Here is a 27526-nt window from a genome sequence, read left to right as displayed (position 1 = left end):
CAGCAGCAGCTGACTTGGGGACGCCTGGGTTTCTTAAGTTGAATCTGTATGTAAGTCAGAACTGGCATCCAGATTCAGCCGCGGTTGAAACTGATCAGTTTCAGCAGCGGCTGACGCCAGTTCCGACTTACATACAGATTCAACTTAAGAACAAACCTACAGTCCCTATCTTGTACGTAACCCGGGGACTGCCTGTAGAGGACTTCTTAGTGTTTTGAAGGATAAAGATATGGGGGACACCTGAAAAGGCATCCAAACAAGTACCAGAACAAAGGGAATTCCTTTCAACTTTTTGTGTCAAAGAGACAATGAAAGGCAGCATTAGAAGATCAAACCATATTCAGAGTTAAACAAATGCTTTAAAAAGCATTACAGAATGACACTTCTATTACACTTCTAAGAGCTACACAGCCACCTCCTATTCCAATTTATAAAGTATGCTTACTACTATTTAAAGATAACAATCTAGAGTAGTGTATAATGGATGTACAGTTTTAAGCAGATAACCAGGCATAGAAGTTTCAGATCATTAGAAACTCTGAATACAAAACTATTTCAAATGTTTAATGCCAGGCACTATTACTTGCATACAACTTTTACAATTTAGCCAAAGCAGTCTACAAGGATGCATTAAAACAATCCAGAATTCAATGAGCTAAGCAAAATGAAATTCAGATGAAGTTAGAACAGTAGTTGTCCTATGAGGGGCTCTTCCTGGATTCAGTTGACCTCATACTGTCTAAACCAAATTACATTTCTGCATAATATATGTTTGCAAGGATGGAAGGTAGGATTTCCTTTTTCAGTAAAAAGCAAACTCCATATAAGCTAATACTTGCTCCCTACAGTTACATTTACTCTGCAGTATTCCATCATGATCATTATTTTGATTATTAATAATATTTTCCGTACATTTCAGTGACAAGTGAATTTAGGCATTTAATCATTCTAACTCAAGCAAAAAATGAGAATCAGAGATAGGACATTACTTCAAGGGTTATGGTTGAGGCTGCCAGGTCCTAAGTATAATTTCTCCTTAAACTGCAACCTTATCTTAAAATATATTGCTATTTTAGTTAAAAAAATCAAATCTCTGAAATAAGGATGTCAACACTCTTAAGACGTTTTTTAGATGAAATCAAATAAAACCTGCTCAAATGACACTCTCCAGCTGGTGGAGACCTTCTGGACGCTCATAAATGACAGAAAGGGCTACATATCTGGATCTTCCTGAAACTGAACTAACAAATGTATCAAGGGAACAAGGACATGATTCTGCACCATTAAAGTCAGTTTTTAAAACCTCTGTTGATGTTAATGGTTCACAATCAAGAACCAAACACTCATTGCTCAGAGTCAGACAAAATAGTCAGGGTTAATATTTGAATTTTAATGTTAAAGTAATGCATATTGAAAAATATAATCCCAACTATACATATAAAATGATGGGGACTAAATTAGCTGTTACCACTCGAGAGAGATCTTGGAGTCATTGTGGATAGTTCTCTAAAAACATCCACTAAATGTGCAGCAGTAGTAAAAAAGCAAACACAATGTTAGGAATAATTTTAAAAGGGATGGAAAAGAAGACAAAGAATATCTTATTGTCTCTAAATAAATCACGGTATTCCCCCGTCTTGAATACTGCATTCAGATGTAGTTACCTCATTTCAAAAAAGATATCTTGGCCTGGGAAAAAGTTCAGAAATGGGTAACAAAATAATTAGGGATTTGGAACAGCTGCCATATGAGGAAAGATTAATAAAACTGGGACTTTTTAGCTTAGAAAAGAGGAGACTAAGGGGGATATGACAGAGGTCTATAAAATCATGACATGTGGAGAAAGGAAAACTTATTCATTTTATTTTATTTTATTTTTATTTTTTATTAATCCCATAACACAAGATCTAGGTGTCACCAAATGAAATTAATAGGTAGCAGGTTTAAAACAAACAAAGGAAGCATTTCTTAACACAACACACAGTCAGCCTGTGAAATTCCTGGCCAGAATATGATGTTTTCACAAAGGTGTGGGGAGTCACCCTGCACCACTATCCACAGCCCAATGTGACTCTCAGCCGGCAGGCAGAACAGAAGGCTTATTAGTTCATAGGGATATAGTGCAAGGGGGGGGGGGGGCAGAACCAGGGCCTTTTCCCTATATCCTTAGCCAGCCAAGATTCCCTCACACACACAGTAACCAATTCCAGCCCTGCAGACAGCCCCGCTTCCTCCTCTGTGCAGCTTCCCAGGGAAAAGGTGTCATCTGGTTGCACCCCCCCACCTTGGCTCAGGTTACAAGAGAGCTTCTCCCTCAGTAAGCATCACATCCAAAATTCCCAACCCCATTCAGGCACCAGTGCAGTGCCCAGGGCAACTGAGACACACACACAGAGTTACTACAGAACAGTTCATGATAGCAGAAATCACATGCAACATAACAAGTGAACAGAGTAAATACAATCCCCACTTTGTCACAGTTGTGAAGATCAGGATTTTAACAGGGTTCAAAAAAGAACTAGATACATTCACGGAGGATAGCTCCCTCAATGATTATTAGCCACGCTGGGTAAGAATGGTGTCCCTAGCTTCAGTTTGTTAGAAGCTGGGAATGGGTGACAGGGCAGCGATCACTTGATTCCCTGTTCTGTTCATTCCCTCTGGGGCACTGGCCACTGTCAGAAGACAGGATACGGGGCTAGATGGACTTTTGGTCTGACCCAGTATGGCTGTTCTTATCTTCTTATATAATATTTATGAATATTATTTATGAATACAGCAGAAACTATTTGATGAGTTGGGCTGGATTATGAAACAAATTACCAGACATCAGATAACTGGCATACTTTTTTGAAATCTTAATAGGCAAAATTTTAGGGATCCATTAGTGAAACAGAAAGCTTAGTAAAAAGTGAATAGATCGGAAACACAATATAGTTGTCTAATGATAGCTGGCCAAGTTCTTTTAAAGAATCTTATAATAAATTATCAATTACTTTTTGAACAGTGTTTCTCTACAGTGCATAACTTGGAAAGCATATAACTTCTGTAAACACCTCAGGAGAGCAGTTTATTTGAACTTAATCAAATGTCAAGAAGCTCATAAAGCCAAAGTTCAACAACCAGCCTCTGATCCTGAATAGGAATATTCCTGAATAGTATTTAGGGGGTGAAAAAGAGCTAATCTGCAATCCTATGAACAGATCAAGATAGACTGGAGACAGACATCTACTATTATATATTAAGGATTATATTATGAGTTAGGCAGATCTTGTGCGGGACAAGATGGATCATGAGATTGGCCTTCTACTTCTAAGTTATTTTTTTGCTCAAATCTGGCACTAATCAGATGGTTTTTGGGTGATCCCAGTCCCATTTCACCATGACAAATAGTTTTAAATGGCACGTGTTTTGATAGTCTCATCAGATCAACCAAACAAGGAAAAAAATCACACTCTTTCCTAAAGAGGTACCAGGCCAGAATTAAAGCTCATTGGTGAAGTAATATGGGAGACATTTGAGTGTGGCTGCCAACGCTATGCCTGTTCTGTGGATAATACTTGCTAGTAATTCATATGCTATAATTATAATATCTTTTTGTTCTTTTGTTCCTGCTTCGCAAAACTAACATGGCTTAAACTCGCATAATTAAATATTTTAAGCCATTAAGTCTCCCTGCTAGTGGGTGGCTTGAGCATACCTGCTGATAAGATATAATACTACTAATAATATAATACTTACCCTACTACATGTCAATTCCTTTTAACATGAAAATGGTAACACAAAAGATGTAAGAAAATATCTTCATCTTTGCAGGTAAAATGGGTGGATGAGTGAGAGCCTACTAAAATTATTTCCCTCTTCTCCAGAAATAAGTAATTCTAACAGATCCTACTATTGGAAACTAAAATGTTCTAGGGAAGTTTCAGAAACCAAGTAGGAAATTTAAAAAAAGTTTATAGGAAAAAAGCACAATGGAAATTAACTACATTGCAAGGCAACAGGCACAGAATGAAACATTAATAAGAAAAATCTTTCTTTCATATAGTTGAGAGCAAGACATCTCTAAATAAAGAGATAACACAGTAAAACTAATTTTGAAACATCTCTTTAAAAATATACACCTTCTGGGCAGAGAGAGTAAATTGTCACTCAACTCAGAAACAGATTTCATAATATAGGTAAGTGTAATGGAGTCTTGGAAAACTATACAGAAAAAAGAACATAAGAATGGCCACAGAGGGTCAGACCAACAGTCCATCCAGCCCAGTGTCCTGTCTGCCAACAGTGGCCAATACCAGATGCCCAAGAGGGAGGGAACACAACCGGTAATCCTCACGTGATCCCTCCCCTGTCACCCACCTCCACAGAAACAGAGACTAGGGACACCATTCCCACCCATCCTGGCTAATAGCCAATGATGGACCTAACCTTCATGAATTTACCTACCTCTTTTTTTAAACCTGTTAAAATCCTAGACTTCACCATTTCCTCTGGGAAAGAGTTTAACAGGTTGACTGTGTGCTAAGCGAAGAAAAACTTTCTTTTGTTTGTTTTAAACCTGCTGCATATTAATTTCATTTTGTGACCCCCTAGTTCTTATATTGTGGGAATAAGTAAATAACTTTTCCTTATTCACTATTTCCACACCAGTCATGATTTTATAGTCCTCTATCATGTCCCCCCTTCATCTCCTCTTTCCTAAGCTGAAAAGTCCAAGTCTTTTTAATCTCTCTTCATATGGGACTTGTTCCAAACCCCTAATCATTTTTGTTGCCCTTTTCTGAACCTTTTCCAATGCCAATATTTTTTTTTTTAAATGAGGTGACCACATCTGTTTACAGTATTCAAGATGTGGGCATATCATGATTTTATACAGAGGCATTAAGATATTCTCTGTCTTATTCTCTATCCCTTTTTTAATGACTCCTAACATTCTATTTACCTTTTTGACAGCCACTGCACACTGCGTGGATGTTTTCAGAGAACTATCCACAATGACTCCAAGATCTCTCTCTTGAGTAGTTATAGCTAAATTAGTCCCCACCATATTTTATATATAGTTGGGATTATTTTTTCCAAGGGACAATACTTTACATTTCTCAACATTATATTTCATTTGTCATTTTGCTACCCAATCACTTAGTTTAGTGAGATCTTTTTGGAGCTCTTCACAGTCTGCTTTGGTCTTAACTATCTTGAGCAGTTTGGTATCATCTGCAAATTTTGCCACCTCACTGTTTACCCCTTTCTCTAGATCATTTATAGATAAGTTGAATAGGATGAGTCCCAGGACAGATCCTTGGGGGACCCCACTAGTAACCTCTCTCCACTAGGAAAACTTACCATTTATTCCTACCCTTTGTTTCCTGTCTTTTAACCAGTTATCAATCCATGAAAGGACCTTTCTTCTTATCCCATGACAACTTACTTTGCTTAAGAGTTTTTGGTGAGGGACCTTGTCAAAGGCTTTATGGAAATCTAAGGGTACGTCTACACTACCACCCTAGTTCGAACTAGGGTGGTAATGTAGGCAACCGGAGTTGCAAATGAAGCCCGGGATTTGAATTTCCCGGGCTTCATTTGCATCTCGCCGGGTGCCGCCATTTTTAAATGTCCGCTAGTGCGGTCTCCGTGCCGCGCGGCTACACGTGGCACGGATTAGGTAGTTCGGACTAGGCTTCCTAGTCCGAACTACCGTTATTCCTCGTTTCACGTGTAGCCGCGCGGCATATGTAATAGGGCTAGGCCCTAAGGCCAAAAGGGCCAAAAAGAAGTCCTCCTAGCAGCTAGAGAGGCTAAAAAAACCCCAGCCAATCAAGGGCCAGGAGGGACTACGAAAGGATCTGCAAGATTAGTGGCAGCTCAGTTGCAGCCTAGACCTGGGGGAGAGAAGGTCAGGTCAGGTTAGACTGGCAGAACCACGCTCAGAGTAGGGAGCTGTTTAGAACATTGTCTCCAGGAGGGGAAGCCCTGGAGGCACCACTCTCATAGAGTATGTCTATATTGCATTCCTCTTCCGAGAGAGGAATGCAAATGCAGACAAGCAAAATTGCACAGGAAGTGTGGATTTGAATTTCCCGCGCTTCATTTGCATAATCGCAGACCGCCACTTTTCTGAAACAGCGTCTCCTCAAGGGCTATTTCAAAGGAAAATAACCCCACAGGGACTGCGTTTGTTTTCTTGAAAGACGCTATTTCGAGAAATTCAAATTCACGTTTCATTTGCAATTTCGTTTGTCTGCCTTTGCATTCCTCTATGCAATGTAGACATACCCATACTGAGTGCGGAAACAGACTATGAGACTGAACTGATAGACTACAGAGGGCACCAGAATGGGCCCCTGGTAAAGTATGTTCCCTGGAAGGGGTTTGAGTATTTCACAGAGTGTGACTCAGCCCGAGGGCTGAGTAGCCAAAGTCTTTTAAAAAGAGTGCAGACAAACACATTCAACCAAATGGGGCTCACTCGTGGGAGGTGAGTGCCACCCCGTCACACCATACTTCTAGATCTGCTTCTGCTATGCTGCGTACTATTGCTATCCCACCTTTCCTGTACCAAATGCAAAGCACCAATCAGAAGGAGTCCTGCAGCAGTAGGAAGATGGTGTTGTATCCACTTAATCGTATGTGTTTGTGTCTATGAACAGCAAACATTTCCTCCCTGCCAGGTCTATACTACTGAATCCTACAGCAACACAATATCTTCTCTCTTATGGTTTCCTTTCTAAATATTTCAGTAGAAAATCTAGATATCTCATATTTCCCCAGTTATCAGTGCCACTGATCACAGTTTTCAAAGACAGTTGATTCTTACCAGTTTCCAATGAAGCGAGGGTCACTCTGGTCAATATAAACAGTCGTTCGAGGATCAACATAAAAACCGATAAGAACTCCTCCAAGTAAATATCCTGCTGCAGGACCAAGTGCTCCCATTACATACATGATGGCTGAGAAAATACAAGAGAAAAAAACACATATTATGCTAAATCATGCATTATAATAAACATGCTTTTCAATCATTCGTTATATTTTAAAAAGTATGTTGCAAAAGATGAAACTGGGGGTTGATTCACTTAGAACTTAGGCACTTATATACATCTCTTGGTGTCTAAATCCCAGACAGAATTGACAAAACTCTCACTCAGCTACTATCAAAGCCTGTAGGTGCCTAAAAATGTCCAGAGTGTACATTTTTTCAGAAAATGTTGTCTAGGCACTTATGGTTCTTCCTCTAGGGCTATTGTCTACAGTGCATCCCTCTTGCACAAAAGCCTATGCAAATGAAGTACAGATTAGCATATTGCTGTGCTTCATTTGCATAATTAATTAGGGGCCGCTTTTGCGCAAAAAGGAGCCATTTACACAGCTTCTTTTTGCGCAAAACACCCTTTTGCGCAAGAGCCGTTCTTCCTCATTTTTTCAGAAACTGATAATCCTTATGGCAAAAGTCTCCACTGCCATGAATACACAGGATGGTTTAGTGATTGCTCAGAGGACTAAATTGAGGGTTCAAATTTGGAAGGTGTGAGGGCCAAGCCAGTCTCAATCATTTAAATGTCCTTTGGAACCTGACAATAGGTGTTGAGATAAAAGTTCCTCTTTTCTTCTAGGATGGTAAAGCCCTAATGTTGCGCTTAGACCCACATGGAGTAAGAAATCAGGTCCTTGTGAAAGAAGAGAAGAAAGTCAATAAAGATCTTAACTGATGACTAGTTCAGATCCCTACCATGGGAACACGAAGGTGGATTACATCAGGTAGTACATGTAATACAGTGGCTAAGTCATGTGGTCATATGTCCACATTGAAAATAATAACCTGCTGCTTTCTGGCAGTTAGCAAAATAAATTTTCTATTATAGCTCCAACAGTAAGAACTAATAGTAAAATTTATCACTTTAGCACAAATGGTAAGGGTTTGTGCTTTTCTTGTTGAAATCCTGATTTTACCTTCACTAAAAACCAACTTCCTTCTGGATTTCAGAAGATCAGAAAAGTTATCAAAACATGTTTAACTGAGAACATTTAAATCATAGAATACTAGAGCTGGAAGGAACCTCAAGAGGTCATTGAGTCCAGTCCTCTGACCTCATGGCAGGACCCAGTACCGTCTAGACCACCCCTGATTAGATGTCTATCTAACCTGCTCTGAAATATCTCCAGAGATAGAGATTCCACAACCTCCCTAGGCAACTTATTCCATGTTTAACCATGTTCAGTTTCTATTCTGTTAGTGGCAAGGAGGCTAGATCTACATGTATCAATTCCATAGCTTAAGTTGAAATAGCTTAATTCAGCTTTTGGTGCTGTCTACACTGCAAGAAGTTGAAGGAAGACTTCCCTTACTCCTTGTGGAATGAGGGTTACAGGAGTCGGAATAAGAAGTCCTCCAGCTCACAACTATTTTGAAAGAATGGCTTGCAGTGTAGGCAAGCTCTTTGTAATAACATCCAAAATAATACTGCTGTGTAGACATCCCATCAGGTATATGTTATAGGCCCCTCAAGCAGGGAGCTTTGGCACCCAAAGCCATCAAAAGAGCAGCCTCCATACTCTTTGGCTGTGTCTACACTGGGCCACTTATTCCGGAAAATCAGCCGATTTTCCGGAATAAGCTGCGAGCTGTCTACACTGGCCCTTGAATTTCCGGAAAAGCAACGATGCTCTACTGTACAAAATCAGCCACTATTCCGGAAAAACTATTCTGCTCCCGCTCGGGCATAAGTCCTTATTCCGGAACACTGTTCCGGAAAAGGGCCAGTGTAGACAGCCCAGTAGTCTTTTCCGTAAAAAAGCCCCGATCGCGAAAATGACGATCAGGGCACTTTTCCGGAAAAGCGCATCTACATTGGCCACAGATGCTTTTCCGGAAAAAGGGCTTTTCCGGAAAAGCAGCCTGCCAATGTAGACGCTCTTTTTCCGGAAATACATATAACGAAAACTATTCTGTTTTAAGCATTTCTGGAAATTCATGCCAGTGTAGACACAGCTTTTATGTAATGGTATTTATATCCTGGATATGGAGGCTGATCGATAAGGAAAATGTGGGTATGTCTACAGTAACCTCCTAATTCGAACTAGGAGGGTAATGTAGGCATACCGCACTTGCAAATGAAGCCCGGGATTTGAATTTCCCGGGCTTCATTTGCATGAAGCCGGCCGGCGCCATTTTTAAATGCCGGCAGTTCGAACCCCGTGCCGCGCGGCTACACGCGGCATGGAGTAGCTAGTTCGGATTAGGCTTCCTAATCTGAAATAGCTGTACTCCTCATTCCACGAGGAGTACAACTAGTTCGGATTAGGAAGCCTAATCCAAACTAGCTACTCCGTGCTGCGTGTAGCCGTGCAGCACGGGGTTCGAACTGCCGGCATTTGAAAATGGCGCCGGTCGGCTTCATGCAAATGAAGCCCGGGAAATTCAAATCCCGGGCTTCATTTGCAAGTGCGGTATGCCTACATTACCCTCCTAGTTCGAATTAGGAGGGTAGTGTAGACATACCCTGTGAGAATGCTTCAGAATCATAGGACTGGAAGGGACCTCAAGAGATCATCAAACCCAGTCCCTACACTCACTGCAGGACCTATCACCGTCTAGCCCATCCCTGACAGGTATTTGTTTTCAGTTTGTTTCAGATCATGGATGGTGGTGTAATGTACTTCAAACAGATACTGTATTTGATTTTTAAATCATTTTGAAAATACTTCTAGTATTTTTTGTTTTCTTCGTATTAAAATTTTTCAAAGTTTAGAATGCCAGTACAAAAACACAACCAATTGTGACCAAATAAATATAAATTAATATAAGGCAATATAGAATTAGAAAATCATACTAAAATTACACTTTCATTAAAATCTATAATACAAGAATATTAAGGTTACAAAGCCAAATACTCAAAAATGTTGATATGTCAGAATTAAGCTTGTATATGCAACCTTACTTTGGCCCTTGTGCACATATGTATTATGATGTAGTCCTTAATTACAAGATCACAACCTGTTTTCCATCGAAACCCTGACTCATGATCTGAAGTTTGAACTCTGAAAGGGTGCATCCACGCAGCATCGTTATTTCAAGATAACTAGCATTATTTTGAAATAACAATGCAAGCATCTACACAGCATTCTGTTATTTCGAAATAATTTCAAAATAATAGGCGGCTTATTCCAAAATCTGTAAACCTCATTCTATGAGGAATAATGACTATTCCGAAACAGCTATTTCAAAATAAGGTGGGTGTAGATGCTCCATCACTGCTATTTAGAAAGAGCCCCATATCAGGGCCATTCTAAGTTATTCCTCCTGGGGCCTAAATCGAGATAGCATGTCTACATTAGTGAAGCCTGCCTTGGACTAATTTTGAGGCTTCCCTGCAGTGTAGACATGCTATTTCAAAATAAGTTATTTCGGAATAGCTTATTTTGAAATAAGTGTGCAGTGTAGATGTACCCAAACTGTCCAGAAAAAAATGAATTCCAATGCAGACACAAGACATAGAAAGTTATAATCCAAACAGTTAAAGTTTGTCAAAGTAACAAGCAACTAAAAAGAGAGTCTTATAATGGAAAGTGTTAGGTGGCCTTACCTATGGGTTATGTTACTAGCTTCTCCTACAATAAATGTCTGGCTCAATAGCTTAATTACTGACACAGCACCTCACCTATTCACAGAGAGCCCCAAATTCAAATAATATCTCACAGGTCATAAAAATACAAATAGGTTTCCAAATATACCTATTTAAATCCCACTAACTTGTATATGTTCATTTTATTTGAAAGATGTCAGTGATGAAAGAGCACATTCTTGTGGAAAAAAAGAAGCCTGTTCATCCAAGATCCCCATTATAGGTCCAAATGCAGAATTCAGCCCTTAGCTAAATACTGTCTTTTCAGAAGACAGAAATGCTTTACCACTGCAAATTGATTAAATAGATTTATTAGTGTTCTTAACTTCTTTTCTTTAAACAGAATGACTTTACTTATTTATGGAACCCCGATTAAAATAATTATACTTGGCAAAATTTCTTATTATTTACAACTTGGACTATGTAATGCCTTGAGTCTCGCAAAGAAATCATGACATGCCCAGAAGGCTTTTAATCTCTCTAAACTTTTAGCATTTTAGATACATGCAGTGTTCTTGAAGCTATTAAATACTGCATCTTGCTCTAAATATGAAGCAATTTCTTGATGACACATTGCTCATTTGTTGGCTCTTTGAAGAAATAATAATGTAACTCTTATCATTAGACTTAATTCTACACAGTCCATGTTATCCCATTGTTCTATCAGGTCTATCTTATTTGTAATATTCTAACTAAATAGAACAGCCTTCTGACATAGGATGCACACTTTTTCCAGTAATGTTCTTTATTTAAGGCTCATGAAAGTAAAGACTAATAACAGATCCCAATCTTCATCTCCAAAAAAACCATTAATTCCTTTCTCCTCTCTCTCCCTTTCCTCAAATTGTTACACTCCCTTGTTTAATCTCTCTTTATTAGACCATAAACTCTGTGCAGAAATTGTAATTCCATTAAAATCAACGGAATAACTCCAGAAATAAAATTTGCCCCATTCAGTAGGAGAGCCAAACAAACATTTCACTCTGAATATTGTATGCAATTAATTGAGCCCCTTTTTTCTGCAACAATACAATGGTGTCATCAAATTGATTCATTATTTATATTTCATCAACCTTTTTACCCCTCTGGATTGATTACAAAAGTTATCTTAAAGTATAGAGTAGTCAATTTGAGCTTTGTTTTTTAGTTACAACTCATTAGATACAGCACTCGGCACTGTTGTGTACAAAGACGCTCAATATCATGCTTCCACTTCCACAAATGCTAGCTCTGAAATGCACATTAGGCAACCATTTATGGGAGTAAACCTTGCACCTCAACATTTTAGGAAAGCAAACACAATCGGAGTTCAAGAAAAGCTAAATTAAACTCATTTTAACATTCAAGCATGCTGTATTTAAGGAAATTACTTTTGCAATGTTTGCCCAGCTCCAATTCCATCACTGAAATACAACAGCAGACAGCACACTGAAATGTAGCAATGATACTCAGCAGTTGTATTATGTATGCTTAGTAATTCTGAAGAAGGTTTAATTACATGCAGAAATTGTGTACCGTAGAGATAAAAATAACAATGTACCCTCCATTCCATTAGAGATGGGAATGCTGCCTAAAATTTCAAATGTATTTTAGAGTTACTGTTTGCTGTCCAAGTTCCAAGCTCCTCTAAAAGTATTTTTACTGGCAAGATTCATCAAACAGCATGTGCCTTTCAGAGAAGAGATAAGCCTTCATGCTTCAGGATATAAGCCAGCTAGAAACTGATGGGGGTGAAGAAGAAATCTGCCTACTAGGCAAGTTATCCCACAATTATCCACTACAGGGTTCTTGCACCTTTTGATTTGGAACAAAAACCTAATAATCTGAAATTTTTTATGAAGGGAATGGAACCCCACCTCCGAGGCAGTGTGCCTGGTGGGCTCCCCCAGAACAACAGATCCTGGAAGCCCATGTAGTCCCTGCCTCCAACGCAGTCCAGCAAGTGGGCTACCAAGAAGCTAGGCAGGCTGTCCATAAACCATCCATTCTGCTATCGGAACTTCATTCAAATTGAACCCTCTCAGCAAAACCTTTTGATTTGAACAAATCAGCAAATTCTCACATGTAATTTTTTGACCAGTTCTCAAGGTGGATCGCTAAAGAATGTGTTGCTGTTAAACAACATCGATTTCAACATCAAACTAAAGGCGCCGCGATAGCCTTTTACTGTAATGGCAGGGAGAGCTGCATTGATGCTCAGCAGTGAACTGAGGAGGTTTCTTTTTTCATCTCAAGTCTTCACTTTAAAAATAAAAATAAATAAATAATTTTCAAAAAACACTTTATTAGGAAACAAATGCAAAAAATGAACTCTGTGTGCTCTTCACGAAGTCCTGTCTCACATAATGGATAGGACATCTGCGAACTAAAAAATACATTTATGAAAACAAATTGGATGGCTAACCCTAAGAAACTCAAACAAAGTAGACAAATACATCACCAACCAGGCTACAATTCTTGTAACGATATCACCAGTTGCATCCGAGGCCTCATGATATGCATAGCATTAAAAAAGTCTCACTAATGAAAGGATACAATGATCATTTTTTTGAAGATGTCCTCTTAATGCTATTGTCAATGTCATCCTGTAGAAACCCCAAGATTTTCCACTATCCAGCAAAGTAAATTTGTTGGAGAACATAAACATAAGAACATAAGCAGGCCTCGACAAATAATGTAATCTACTCACCCGTGGTGAATAGATTACAACCCGGAAGAGCCGGCGCAGAGCGATCTGCGCATGCGCAGAACCGCGTGAAACCGTTTTGCTGGCGAGTGGAGCTCACTGCTGCTTGGCGAGCCCTGAACATAAGAATGGCCATACTAGGTCAGATCAAAGGTCCATCTAGCCCAATACCCTATCTTCTAACAGTGGCCAATTCCAGATGCCCCAGAGGGAGTGAACAGAACAGGTAATCATCAAGTAATCCCTCTACTGTCATCCATTTCCAGTCCCTGACAAACAGAGGGTAGGGATACCATTCCTACTGAACTCTGCTAAATTCCTAGTCTTCAAAACATCCTCTGGCAAGGAGTTCCACAGGTTGACTGTATGCTATGTAAAGAAAAACTTCCTTGTGTTTGTTTTAAACCTGCTGCCTATTAATTTCATTTGGTGACTCCTAGTTCTTATGTTTTGAGAACAAGTAAATAACTTTTCCTTATTCACTTTTTCCACGCCAGTCATGATTTTATAGCCCTCTTATCATATCCCCTCTTTTCTAAACTGAAAAATCCCCAGTCTTTTTAATCTCTCTTCATATGGGAGCTGTTCCAAACCCATAGTCATTTTTGTTGCCCTTTTCTGAATCTATTCCAATAACAATATATCTTTTTGGAGATGAGGCGACCACATCTGTACACAGTATTCAAGATGTGGGCACACATGGATTTATGTAGCAGCAATAAGATATTCTCTGTCTCTATCCCTTTTTTTAGTATTCCTAATATTTTGTTTACTTTTTGACTGCTGCTAAACATAAAAAGTAGAGAAATTAACTTTAGCGGATTTTCAAGTGTATCTCTTGGGTTTTAGAATTACCTATATATAACTCTGTAAGAAGACTTGTTAATACTTACTTAGCAGAGGTGATTTTTTCCATACCCTGATCAGCAGAGATTAGAGATGGACTAAAATTAGTACCTACCATGTGAACCTTTAGAATTTCTGGGCTTTCAAACGTGAACCAGTAGATCTGAATCTACACATCTGATTTTAATTCAGCTTAAAAAAAAACCAAATGTAGCAGTGTATCAGAATTAATTTGGATGAGGCTGAACCCTCATCCCAAGATGTAAGAAATCTTGTAAAAACAGCTGGTCCCGTGATATTTCTGCTCCATTTGTGGACCAAAATTAGCTCATGAGAATTTGCCACTATTTAATCCAAGCCCTAGCCTCTATATTGCCTCTAATCCAAAACCTGAATCTTAGCTTAATACTAATGATATTCCAAATTGTTAACTGAGCTCTGCCTACCCAGGACATCTCTGTTAGAGAAAGGTCCAACTGTCCTGGGAACATGGTAGTACTCTATGGGTACATCTACACTGCACTGTAGGTCAAAATAATATTCTCAATTTGAGATATGCAATTTGCGTATCTTCTTTCAATCTTATTTTGAAATAGCTTATTTTATAATTTGGTGCTGTCTACATAGCACCAAATTTCAAAATAACCCGCTATTCTGAAACATTCTTTATGCCTCATGGAATGAGGTTTACAGGGAAGTCAGAATAGTGAGAGCGTAATATTTTGAAATAACGGGTTTGCTGTGAAGACACGGGATAGCTATTTCAGGATACTCTGGTATCCCAAAATAGTGCAGCAGTGTAGACATAGCCTATATGAATAGTACAAATAGTAAACAAAAAAGTTGAGAACATGGCACCATCCTCATAACTAAATTACTTGTGAAACAAAAATTCTGAAAAATTTCACTTCAGAACTATTGATCTGTTTTGTTTCAATAAGGCAAAAACACTCTTTTGGTGTCAAAATATGACATTAAATGTCTTTATATATTACATTAAACATATAAATATGTCTCTCTCTATATATAAAAAGTTTTTCCTGATGGACGACAGAATGTTCCTGCCGGGCAATAGCATTACATCATCACATCATCAGCATCAACAGGCTCTCAGCGACGTGAAAGCAGCCGGGAGGGCAGGCAAGCATAACGAGCAAAGGGCGCGGCCCTCCCAGTAATATTAAAAAAATACTTTAAAGGTGGATGTTGAAACTAAATGAATCAAAATAACAAAGTCAAAACAAAAATCATTTTTATTTTATCAAAATGAAACATTTTTACATCATTGTACTAAAATGAGAAAGTTGCACTGATTTGTTTTGACTTTTTCTCCCATGTAAAATTTCACCAAAATTGACATATTCCCATGAAACATTTCAATTCCAACAAAACTGCATCGTCTAAGGGAATACTGTATTGTCTGACAGGTTTTTCAACCAGCAGTCTTCATAGCAGAGGAGACAGACATGGGATACAGAATCTGTTCCCCTTACAGCACAGATAATTCTGTTGATGTGGCTGGGATAGTAATGTGCTGGAATAATCTCTTGAGGCTCATGGAAGCCCATTGTTAAAACTTCATCATCCACTTGGAGGCATATTTGGGACAATTTCCTTGCCTATGATGGAGTTCTCCCATAATATATGGATATTATGCTGTATCACCATGGCCAGAGATTATGGCTCCTGGAGATCATAAAAATACTTCTGAAGATTGTTTTTCTTCACTATGATCACACCAGATGGCAAATATTTTCCATCGTTTATCCACAGGGGAATCTATACCCAGATACTCTTACAATGAACATGACTATGCAACAGCTCTTCCTAAAGAGTGATGCAAGTGAACAGCAGATTTTAATTAAGCTCACAGCAGAGCTGATAAATGGAGCTCTTTAGGCAAAGCAGCTGTTTTCAGATCCAGCTCCTTCCCGTTCCCTCATATCCATGGAGACCAGACTCCATGGGACAAGAGCGGAGTGGCTTCCAAAAAGGGTGTAGCATGCAGCAGAGCCCCTGTTCTCTCCCTCCTCTGCTCTCCAGCCTACCACTGCCTCCTTTTGTTTCCATCTGACCTTACAGAAGAGGAGCATGACGCTCATAGAATATAAGGGTTTTTTTAAAAATGTTTCCTGATTTACGGACCACTCCTGCTAAGATTTGTCAGTCAGCCAGTCAAAAAGGATCTTGGGAGCTCTGGTCAGCACCACCGACCAAGCCATTAAAAGCCCAATCGCCAGTACTGCAGCAGCGCAGGGCTAAGGCAGGTTTGCTACCTGCCCTGATTCAGGGCAGCTCCCGGACATGGCCACTGGGATCTTGAGGCCCCCTGTCCTGCCCCCAACCTGAGTGCCAGCTCCACAGCTCCCATTGGCCAGGAACTGCAACCAACGGGAGCTGCAAGGGTAGCATCTGTGGGTACAAGGGCAGTGTGCAGAGTCTCCCTGCCCACCCAAGCTTAAAGGGCTGCAACATTCTGGCAGTGGCTTCCTATAAGCCATGATAAGCATCACCAGAATCCAGTGCTCCAACCCCCAGACCCTGTCTAGAGTTCCCTTCTGCACTCAAAGTCCCCTCAGAGCCTGTTCTCCACACCCCACACACCAGCCCTCTACCCCAACCTTGAGCCCCCTCCTGCACCTCAAAACCATCATTCCCAGCTCTACCCCAGCCAGAGCCTGCACTCCCATAAGCACCTCAACCCTCTGCTCCAGACCTGAGCCCTCTCGTGCACCTGAAACCCCCCATTTCTGGCCTCACCTTTAGCCAGCAACCCCAGCCAGAGCCCTCAACCCTTCCCCTACACCAGGGGTGTCCAAACTTTTTTCAAAGAGGGCCAGATTTGATGACGTGAACATGCGTGAGGGCCGACCATTTTGCCTGACATTCTTTGAACCATTAAAATTAAATGCAAATTAACTATTTTATGCAAAGTTTATTGCAAACAGCATACTTTTCATTTCGTCACATGGATGACAAATCTAAACAGGTGTTAAATCACTCTGCCTTTCATATCTGAAGGCCAGATGAAAAAAAAATCCAAGAAGCTGAAATATATGTCAGGAACATTGTAAAGTACATTACATATTATTGGTAATAAAGGTTGTCTGTCAACTTTTAAGTTAAAAAAATATGAACAGGAACATAACACCAAGTATACATGTTGTGTCCAAATATATTTATAACTGATTTAGACCAACTGACATTAACTGAGATTTTACAATGTATTCATCTCAATACATATGGATTCGTTGGGGGCCATAAAAGATAGATATTGCCAAATTACCTGTGGGGCCGTATTAAACCGGAACACGGGCCGCAATTGGCCCGCGGGCCGGACTTTGGACATGCCTGCCCTACACTCTAACCCCTGGCCCAGTCTGGAGTCTCCTACCACACCCAAACTCTCTCCTAGAGCCTGCACCCTCCATACCCATCCAAACCACCTGCTCCAGCCCTAAGCCCACTCATGCACCCCAAACGCCTTATCTCCAGCCTTACCCAGGGCCTGCACCCCTAGTCAGAGCTCTCACTCCCTTCTATTCCCTAGCCCTCTGCTCTACCCTGTAAAAGGGACTGTGAGTGGGAGAGAGAAGTGACAGAGGAAGAGGAGAATGGATCAAGTGGCGACGGGACCTCAGAGACGGGCAGAGCAGAAAAGAGGAGTCTTGGGGAAGCGGCCCTTTTCAGGCACAGTACCTTTATCACCAGACTGTTCAGTTAACTTTTTTCCTTTTCTCTGTAAGCACATGCCAAACATTTCTCTGCGTTTGTAACATTTTTTCAAATTTAATTATTTCTTCAAGAAGAAACAATGCTGGGAGCAGTGATACAATTCAGATAACAACATACAGTTAAACTCTTTAATCGTGTCCTTTCAAAATGTATCAGCATTACACTGACTTAAAAGGTGCACCAAACCAGACATTCCATTCAAAGTAATAAACAGAGCAACTAAAGTACGTCAGCAGGCATCCGTGCTCTTTGTTTTGAAAATATTTGTACCACTTAGCACAAAGATGGATTAAGACAGAAGGTCTCAGGCAAGTACATCATACTGAATTTTACATTCTTACTGCACAAACTAAAGGACTAATGATGAATGTTCTAGTATTACCATTCTATTACAAAATGCTAAATGTTAAATTCTTATATGCAAATACATCCAAGGACTGGTTGCTACCATGTGAAAATGCTGCATCATGTATTTTCTCTTCCTAATTTATTCCTATTTTCTCTTACTAGAAATTCATAATTTGGCACAAGACAGTATCCTAATTCTTATTTAAAGAATTGTTATATCTAAACTGCTTCTACTGCTTATTCTCTGGTTGAGGTCATACTTTATAACATGAATTGGTTCCTGTGAAAATGACTGTCACAGAGCACTGGAGAATCAGTACAAGCTAACTAAGAAAAAATAGTTACCTAGAAGTAAAATTCGCTACAGATATTGCCTCATTTTTTGAGTACAGGATCTTTAGAAAAGGGGGGGTGAGATTCGAAAGAACCGTGTCTAGACAGTGGTTTCACTTTTGAAATCTACGTTTCAAAAGAACGTGAGGCCACTATTATACAAATAAAGCACAGGAAATTCAAATCCAGTCTTCATTTGCAATTTCGATCTGTCTAATTTACATCCCTCTTTCGAAAGTTTAGACATGCCCTGGGTTTATGAATAAACAACTGATTTTATTAAGTATGAAAGGATTTAAGTGGTCAAAAGAGATAGCACGCAGAATAAAGTCTGTTACTGAGCAGAACAATTAAGCTAAGATTAATATACTAAAGAAACTAGTTTCACGTAATATTCCATCCTAAAATTTGTTTTAATAAACTAGACATCCTTTCAGCATAGGCCCAGTTCCTTCCTCTGGTTCAGTCTTAGTTGTTTCCTGCAGTCATCTTGGACGGGATAGCCAGGGAAAACTGATGACCAAGATTACCTCACTCCCCGTTAAATAGGTTAACAAAGGAAGGGAATCCTTTGTGTTCAGTTTAAATTCCCCCCCTGCTCTTGTGGACAAATACAGCATCCAAAATGGATCCCAGCATCAGGTGACATGGTCACATGTCTCTGCAAGGCCCCTCTCTCCATATTTCGCAGGTTGACCCACAGATCCACAACTACAAAGACATGATGCATGCATGATGGCTTACCCTGTTAAATGAATGTCTGACTTACCGTATTTTAGCAAATATATCCCAAGGTTTTTGCTATTTGAGTAAAAATAAAAAAACCTGTATACCCCACACACAAGTATAGCCTGCGGGATATACAAGACTTGTATTTCAAACTGTGCGAGGAGGAATATTTGCTAATTTACGGTGCCGTCAGGGAGTGGGGGACGGGGACTTAGATAGCCTCTGGGCAGGGGAGCACCCACCGTCCTGGTTTCCTCGCACCCACAAGAAGGCCAAGCCTCCAGGCGGGGGAGCACTCGCCTCCTGGTTCCCGCACTCACCCCCAGGTGAGTAAAAAAAGTTTTGTATACCCCGCTCACGAGTATACCCCGTGGGGAGGGGAGTGCAGGGTTTGTAAAAACGCATATAACCCGCGGGTTATATTCACTAAAATACAGTACCTTCACAGTCCTTTATGATTTATACAAAAAAAATTGCTGAAATTGAAGAAAAATACCACACCACACCAATGAGATGACAACTAATTAGTCCATAAGGGTATGTCTACACTACCCCCCAGTTCGAACTAGGGGGGTAATGTATGCATACCGAACTTGCTAATGAAACCCGGGATTTGAATTTCCCGGGCTTCATTAGCATAAAGCCGGCGCCGCCATTTTTAAAAGCCGGCTAGTGCGAACCCCGTGCCGCGCGGCTACACGCGGCACGGGCTAGATAGTTCGGATTAGGCTTCCTCGTGGAACGAGGTGTACAGATAGTTCGGATTAGGCTTCCTAATCCGAACTATCTAGCCCATGCCGCGTGTAGCCGCGCGGCACGGGGTTCGCACTAGCCGGCTTTTAAAAATGGCGGCGCCGGCTTTATGCTAATGAAGCCCGGGAAATTCAAATCCCGGGTTTCATTAGCAAGTTCGGTATGCATACATTACCCCCCTAGTTCGAACTAGGGGGGTAGTGTAGACATACCCTAAGTCAAAACATAATCTCCATTGTCTCTTTGCTAATGGACCATCAGTCTTGAAGTGTGAACAGTGGGAGTGACCCAAAGCAGTGACTATGCAATTACAGATACACAGTTCAATATTCTAACTTGATCTACAAAAATAATACATATATACAAATGAGATAATCATAGTTAGAACATTACAATCTTCAAATGAAATATCTTGCATAAACCATATTCCAGTTATATCATATTTATAAGCATATTCCCATAAAGACTATGGTATGCCCCGTCACAGTAATATGTCACAAAGCTAGGACAAATGCATAAATCCCACAAAACGTCACTAACTACATGAAGCAAGATGTATATGTAGAAATAAAAATGAGAACTAGCATGAAACAATATATTATAGAACAAGAGTTTAACTGTATCTGATTGACTAAAACAGGCCTCATTCAACAATGAAAGAACTTATTCCTAGAAAGAATGAGCACCATGTCGGCATTATTTTGCAGACTGTCTTCCACAGGAAAACAGCTTCAAAGGAGAAAGGAAACTCTTCTGAATTCCCACTTATGGAATTTCAAATGAACAGTTTCATTGAGGAAGATTTTCCCCATCTCTTCCTTGAACTACAAGACAGTTCATCCCACTTAACTTGTGGACTCTGGCAGACCTTTGAAGGTCTTGACCATTCATCCACCCTTCCACCCTCCACTTGAATACACGTACAATGTTAGTAACAGCTCAGGGTACGTCTAAACTACATGCCTCCGTCGACGGAGGCATGTAGATTAGACAGATCGGCAGAGGGAAATGAAGCCGCGATTAAAATAATCGCGGCTTTATTTAAATTTAAATGGCTGCCTCGCTCTGCCGATCAGCTGTTTGTCGGCAGATCGGGGCAGTCTGGACGCGCCGTGTCGACAAAGAAGCCTTTCTTGATCGGCACAGGTATGCCTCGTGAAACCAGGTTTACCTGTGCCGATCAAGAAAGGCTTCTTTGTCGACGCGGCGCGTCCAGACTGCCCCGATCTGCCGACAAACAGCTGATCGGCAGAGCGGGGCAGCCATTTAAATTTAAATGAAGCCGCGATTATTTTAATCGCGGCTTCATTTCTCTCTGCCGATCTGTCTAATCTACATGCCTCCATCGACGGAGGCATGTAGTCTAGACACACCCCCTGAGACTGCTGTTGTCTTTCGCCAATATTATAAAAACCTTTATTACTCTAAATACACTAAAGATAAAAGGAAAAACACACAGTCTTTGCCAAGTGGCCAAAGAGAACTTTTATTGACAGGAATGTTATATTTAAATAAGCAATTAAAATCCAAAGAAAGCCCAGCCTATTTAGTTCCCCAGCCATGTTTATAAACACTTCGAAAACCTTCCCAAACCGCCGTTTCACGAGACATAAGGGAGCAGTTGCCAAAGGCTTCCCCTGTTGACTGATCCATGTCTTGACTGCCGCGCTGTGCCAACAATCAGCTGAGCCGGCACAGTGCAGCAGCCATTTTTGTTTTAATGAAGCCAGGGATATTTAAATCCCTGCTCCACTGACTATGTCGGGTAGCCTATTTTACATGCCTCTGTTGGCAGAGGCACGTAGTCTAGACATACCCTAAAATAAGACCTAGGTTCTAGAGTCCAAGAAATAAATTCATCTCCTCATTCTGCATTAATCAAACACAGAAGGCTAAATCCTACTCATCTTATTCTTTCAAGAGGGAACTGTTCAAGTCCACCTGAGTCTTTATAGGAGCTTGCAATGGTGTCTGGTAAGGCAGATGAGCTGGTTTCTACAAAGCTGGTCTTTGTAAAAGCAGGGGAACAGTAATCAAGGAAAGGAAGCTGTGTCAGAGACAACTGAAGAGCCACAGTGATAAAAAGGCTCCTACAGGAGGTGTCTGATTTGAAGAAAGGGTTTGGTCCTGAAAGAATCTCTGGCGAGGAATGGAAGCAGTGCAGAAGCCTGAGAAGGGCTGGGAGTGTCCTTCTAAAAATATAGATAATTGAGTTGAATTTTGAAGACTTCACTTATTAATATTTATCCATTCTTTTATTATTCTGCAATTTTGTTCTGAACACAAACCCAAAGGAGGGGTGTTCAAAGACAGCAGCATGTGTGGAGCTATCACAGAGTGCATCGACTCAGTGTCCTGGAACCACTCTGAATGAAATCAGACAAGACCTTCTGGCAGTGTGACTCCCTGCAGGGCACACTCTCGAGAAGATAAGCGTTCTTGGCTTAGGCATCTCAAAGCATTCAGCACCTCTCTTCTACACCTTGAGCTCCCTGCAGTGAGTCTGCCTGAATAGGATGCCTGGGGAAGCCTTATATGGCCCCCAAAGGGGCCATGCAACCCAACTTTACAGTCATCCGTGATTCTCACCCAGTGAGGCAAAACAAAGGGGCTTATTAGTCATCTGGAGCAAAGCATAGATATAATAGGTCTTGTTAGCACAGAAAGCAGAATTTACAGCAAACTCCTTTTTGGCCCTGGGCTTTCCCTCCTGAATCCCAAACCAGGAGATAGACCAGCTTCCAGCAACCCAGCCTCAGTCACATGTAGCAGCTTCCTTGGCTTCTTTCTTGGGCAAACAGGTCACCTGGTGTCCATCTCCCAGTTTGTTCTCCAACTGCTCCCATTGATTCTTGCAGAGGATGAGCATTAGCCAACAGTTGCCAGGATACAGAGTGTCAGCCACTGTCTGTGCCCCTGTATACGCATCCAGTCTGCAGTCATACCTGCCGTCCGGGGGCTCTGCAAAGATGGCATAGCCTTATCTTGCCATAGGCACTTCAATAACACATAGAAAAGACAGAGGCACACACAGAATATTCAGATAAAGCATTAAGAACATGCCCACTTTGTCACAGGATAGTATTAAGGAAGCATGAAAAGACTCAACTGAGGTATTGTGCTACAGAGACATCAGTTGCCACACAAAACCATGTGGAAGACTATTATCCCATTACATAGAGGATGCCTTAGGACTCAGATGTATGCTATGAGCTCTCAAACTTTAACTAATGGGGCTACAATCCTAAATCTCATACATTTATTCAGTGTGTCTTTGGAATTAAATAGGTGTTAACAAAAACAAACCATCTCTCATGCAGAACAGTATTACCTCATTGTTTTCTTGTACACCTCAGGCTGTCTGTATTTATCCGTTATACAGTATTTTCATAAGAATGGGTCTACTGGTTCAGACTAAGGTCCATCTATCCCAGGATCCTTCTTCTGACAGTGGCCAATGCAGGTGCCCAGAGGGAATGAACAGAACAGGTAATCATCAAGGTTCCCTCCTCTGTCACCCATTCTCAGCCTCTGTGAGAATTTATCTAGCTCTTTTTTGAACCATGTTAAAGTCCTGGTCTTCACAACATCCTCTGGCATCCTGTCACTTCTACTTGTCTTAAGGACAGAAACCCTCTTTGTTCTGTGTCTGTGGAGGCCCTTGCACAATAAGGTTCTTGTCCATGCCTTGGGCTACTTGTTGCTACTGTAATAAAAATAATAATATGTCTTCAACAGTCTGAGCCAGAGCCAACTCAAGTTAATGGGAGTCTTTCCATTTACTTCAACAGGCTTTAGCTCAAGACTGAACAGCCCCACTTTCTGTCTCTTGATTCTCATGTTGTCTGTTCACTTCTGTAGCCATCTGAGGGTACATCTACGTAGCACAGCTATTTCGGGATATCGGAGTTATCCCAAAATAGCTACCATACGTCTTAACAGGCCGCCCATTATTTCAAAATATTTTTCAAAATAACAGGCACTCTATTTCGGCATCCCTGTAACCCTCATTCCACAAGGGTAAAGGGATGTCTCGAAATAGTGTGTTATTTTGAAATATAATCGAAATAAGATATGCAATTTGTGTAGCACAAATTGCGTCTCTTATTTCAGGTTTAGGGGTGCTGTGTAGACGCACTCTGAGAGACTTCCATGGTAATCAATATCTGAGTTTCTAATATAAACGGTAACCATAAAAAAATATGAGGCTAATACCTTATGGGACTCATTGTTCATAAAAAAAGGCAGGGTAGAGGGGGTTAAAAACAAGGAAATATCCACTTTGTTTTCCTTTACAGTTCATCTTTATGTAGTTTGTGGTTATGTATGCAAAAGACCTCAATTCTACTGTTAAATTTAATCTACAGGTTAATAACATTATTAGATTGTCTGCTTCCCTTAATCTCTCTTGATAAGGCAGACAAGAATCAACTAAAATAGAAAATACTCATTAGGTCATTACAGTTTTTGCATGGTAGAGAGTACAAAGCTGTTCCAGTTAAGACCTTTGTTTTCTTTCACTCTTAACTTTTAAAAATACACACAACTGTTCCACTACAGTATGACAATTATGTCTGCTCATGTTAAAATAACAACACTGAATTTTTAAAAATCTGAACATTGAAATGTAGCATGCAAATAAACCTCACTGAGCAGCATATCCATGATCTAGTTTGGACTTCTTTTTTTAAAAATGATTCTTTCTAAAGTTATGTAACAAAAAAAATCACTCTAAGTATACTCAACTCTATAGCCAAAATCACAATTCTTATGAATAAATTAAGCAGCAAAAATATTATAGGATTGCATTTTCTGGAAGATTTTTCTTTTACTAATATTTCTTTCCCGTCAGAAGTGCAAGAACCAAAGCTGTAGACGATGCAGCAAATAACTGCTGAAGTAACAGCCAGCAGTGAATTTTATGGTTTCAGATTAACTGTAGCACCATAGCAGTAGCTGAGCAGTTTGGATAATAAATAATGGGACAAGCACAAGAGGAATGTGAAGGAAGCAGTGATCAATCACCAAGTAGCAAGTCCAAAGAGAACTGGGAAATTTAGCAATGGAAGTTGAGCTAGAGTTGAAGGCTGAAGACAGCCTAAATAACAGGAGGGAGAAGCATCTGTAAGAGACATAGTAAGAGGACAATGGAAGTCTGAACAGAGGGCAGCCACTTTCTAAAGGGCACTGCAGGCTTTGCTTAATAACTGTGTCTTGATCATATTTTTAAAAATTAAAATCAATGTCATACCCACAGCGGACCCAAATTAGGGCTTAACAGAAACTATTTTAAAGTTTGGTTCTTTAGTCTTTTTTTGTGTTTTAGGGCCTTAGGCTCTCAAAGAAAGACTAGTGATAGAAATGTAGCCGTGTTAGTCTGGGGTAGTTGAAGCAAAATGCAGGACAATGTAGCACTTTAAAGACTAACAAGATGGTTTATTAGATGATGAGCTTTCGTGGGCCAGACCCACTTCCTCAGATCAAATAGTGGAAGAAAGTAGTCACAACCATATATACCAAAGGATACAATTAAAAAAACGAACAAATATGAAAAGGACAAATCACATTGCAGAACAGGAGGGGGATGCGGGGGGGGGGGGAAGGAAGGAAGGTAAGTGTCTGTGAATTGATGATATTAGAGGTAGGGAGAGTGGGATGTTTGTGAGTTAATGGTATTAGAGGTGATAATTGGGGAAACTGTCTTGGTAATGGGTGAGATAGTTCAAATGTTTGTTAAGTCCTTGTTGGAAAGAAAGACTAGGGCATTCAAGCAGTTCTCATTAGCGTAAGAAACAGATTTTTAAGAGTATAGCCATCACTTCATGAAATTGCATATTCAAACTGAGTAACTGCACACACATCTACAATCTGCACATGTAAGTTAGGCACACATATGCATGTTCAATTACTCATCTAAGCTTAAAAAAAACAGAACCAATGTGCCTAGGAGAGAAACTGTGAGAAATGAGATGCACTAGGTAAAGCATTCCCTGGCAAAGGGGAAGATGGTCTAATAGTCAAAGGATTTTTGTACACAGTTTTCTTCTGCTTGCCCTCAGAGGGACAAGAGCCACTAATAAAAAGTAAATTAGTACAAGCAGGAAAAAATTCAAATACATTTTAAATGAATTTCCTTTCAAAAGCATAACTCTGGCCGCTTTGCCTAGATTCACTATTCAGGATATTGGTGACTGGGTTCTTTTTAGATCAAAAAAAGCAGAGGTGGGGAACCTAAGGCCCAGGGACTGAATGCAACTCCCAGCTTGTCTGGATCTGGCCTCCGAGGTTCAGGGTTCCTCTCTCAGCATTGGGGAGCCTGCACTGGTGCTCCAGCTCCCCCTGCCATCCTCCTACAGGGCTGGAGCTCACAAAATCTACTAGTCTAGGCCTCTGTAGGCTCTGGTGTGCGAGGGGAATGTGGGGAGTGTCTTTCTCGTTCTCATTGGAAGGGCACGTCAATGAGGATTTGGTTGGTTTTTCTTGCTTCTCACTTGTGTGCAGTCCCCAACTGATTTTAACACTGCAATGTTAAATCAGAAAAAGAAATACCTCATAGAACGAGGTTTACAGGGATGGTGAACAAGTGCATCCACTTTTTTAAAAAAAAATTCAAAAAAGTAGACAGTTCCTTGGATGCGAAGTTGTGTTTCCGGGATACCTTAGGTATCCCGAAAAAGCAATGCAGTCTAGATGTAGCCTCACTGACCTGGTGGTTAGGGACATAAGAGACAGCACTTCAAGTCCCTACTCTGACTAAATCAGAGCTGAGTTTTCCTTCCAAGATCACTTACTTACAAAAATTTTCAACCTTATCAGTTCAATTGTATAATAAAAGTTTAAATATTTTAACTTTTATACTTAAGTTATATAAAATATGACAATAATGTATACTTTGACACTTGGACCTTATTGGAATGAACTGTTTTAATAATTTCATGCAAAAATTTTGACATTAATACTTTCCTGTGAAATGTTTTGATTTCACTGGGTTAGAGTTTTCCAAAAGAAAATGTTCAACCAACTCTATTTAATGTCATGGTTTATATAGCAACAATGTTGTTTTAAAAAAGAACCAACAAACCACTATTACTAAACCAGGTCTTAAACTATTTTAATTAGATTTAATTCTGCTTTTAGTTTGGCTATGGAATGTGTCTGTGACTCAGGGTTTTATTTACAGCTCACTGCCACGTACAGTAAAGGTCATTCATGTGTTAATAAAATATGAACAAAAATGTTATTAACATGCAGTGTCTGATCTTAGGATAAATTGATTTACATAACTAGAGGGATTCCTTTGAGATATTTCAAACAAATATGCACAGCTGATCTGGGAGAACTAAAGGCTTTAAAAATTAACCAAAAAGATGATAATTACTTCACTAATTAGATAATTTAATTATTCATCTGAGATGCTTTTTGGAAACTAGCCAAGGACCCTGTCATTTATTCTGGAAATACAATATTGTCAGTA

General features: G+C 40.1%; 1 protein-coding gene across 4 annotated transcripts in view; it reads right to left on the bottom strand.

The window, feature by feature from the left end:
- SLCO5A1 (solute carrier organic anion transporter family member 5A1) overlaps window positions 1-27526 on the bottom strand; it is a 92654-nt gene that overhangs the window by 49312 nt on the left and 15816 nt on the right. For all 4 annotated transcript variants that reach the window (XM_075920553.1, XM_075920556.1, XM_075920554.1 and 1 more), the window contains one exon: window positions 6818-6950. In XM_075920553.1, coding sequence (XP_075776668.1) covers window positions 6818-6950 — 133 coding nt within the window. The remainder of the gene's footprint in view (window positions 1-6817; window positions 6951-27526) is intronic.

This window comes from Pelodiscus sinensis, chromosome 2, assembly GCF_049634645.1.
Source record: "Pelodiscus sinensis isolate JC-2024 chromosome 2, ASM4963464v1, whole genome shotgun sequence".
NCBI lineage: Eukaryota > Metazoa > Chordata > Testudines > Trionychidae > Pelodiscus > Pelodiscus sinensis.
This window is presented reverse-complemented; position numbering and strand designations above follow the sequence as displayed.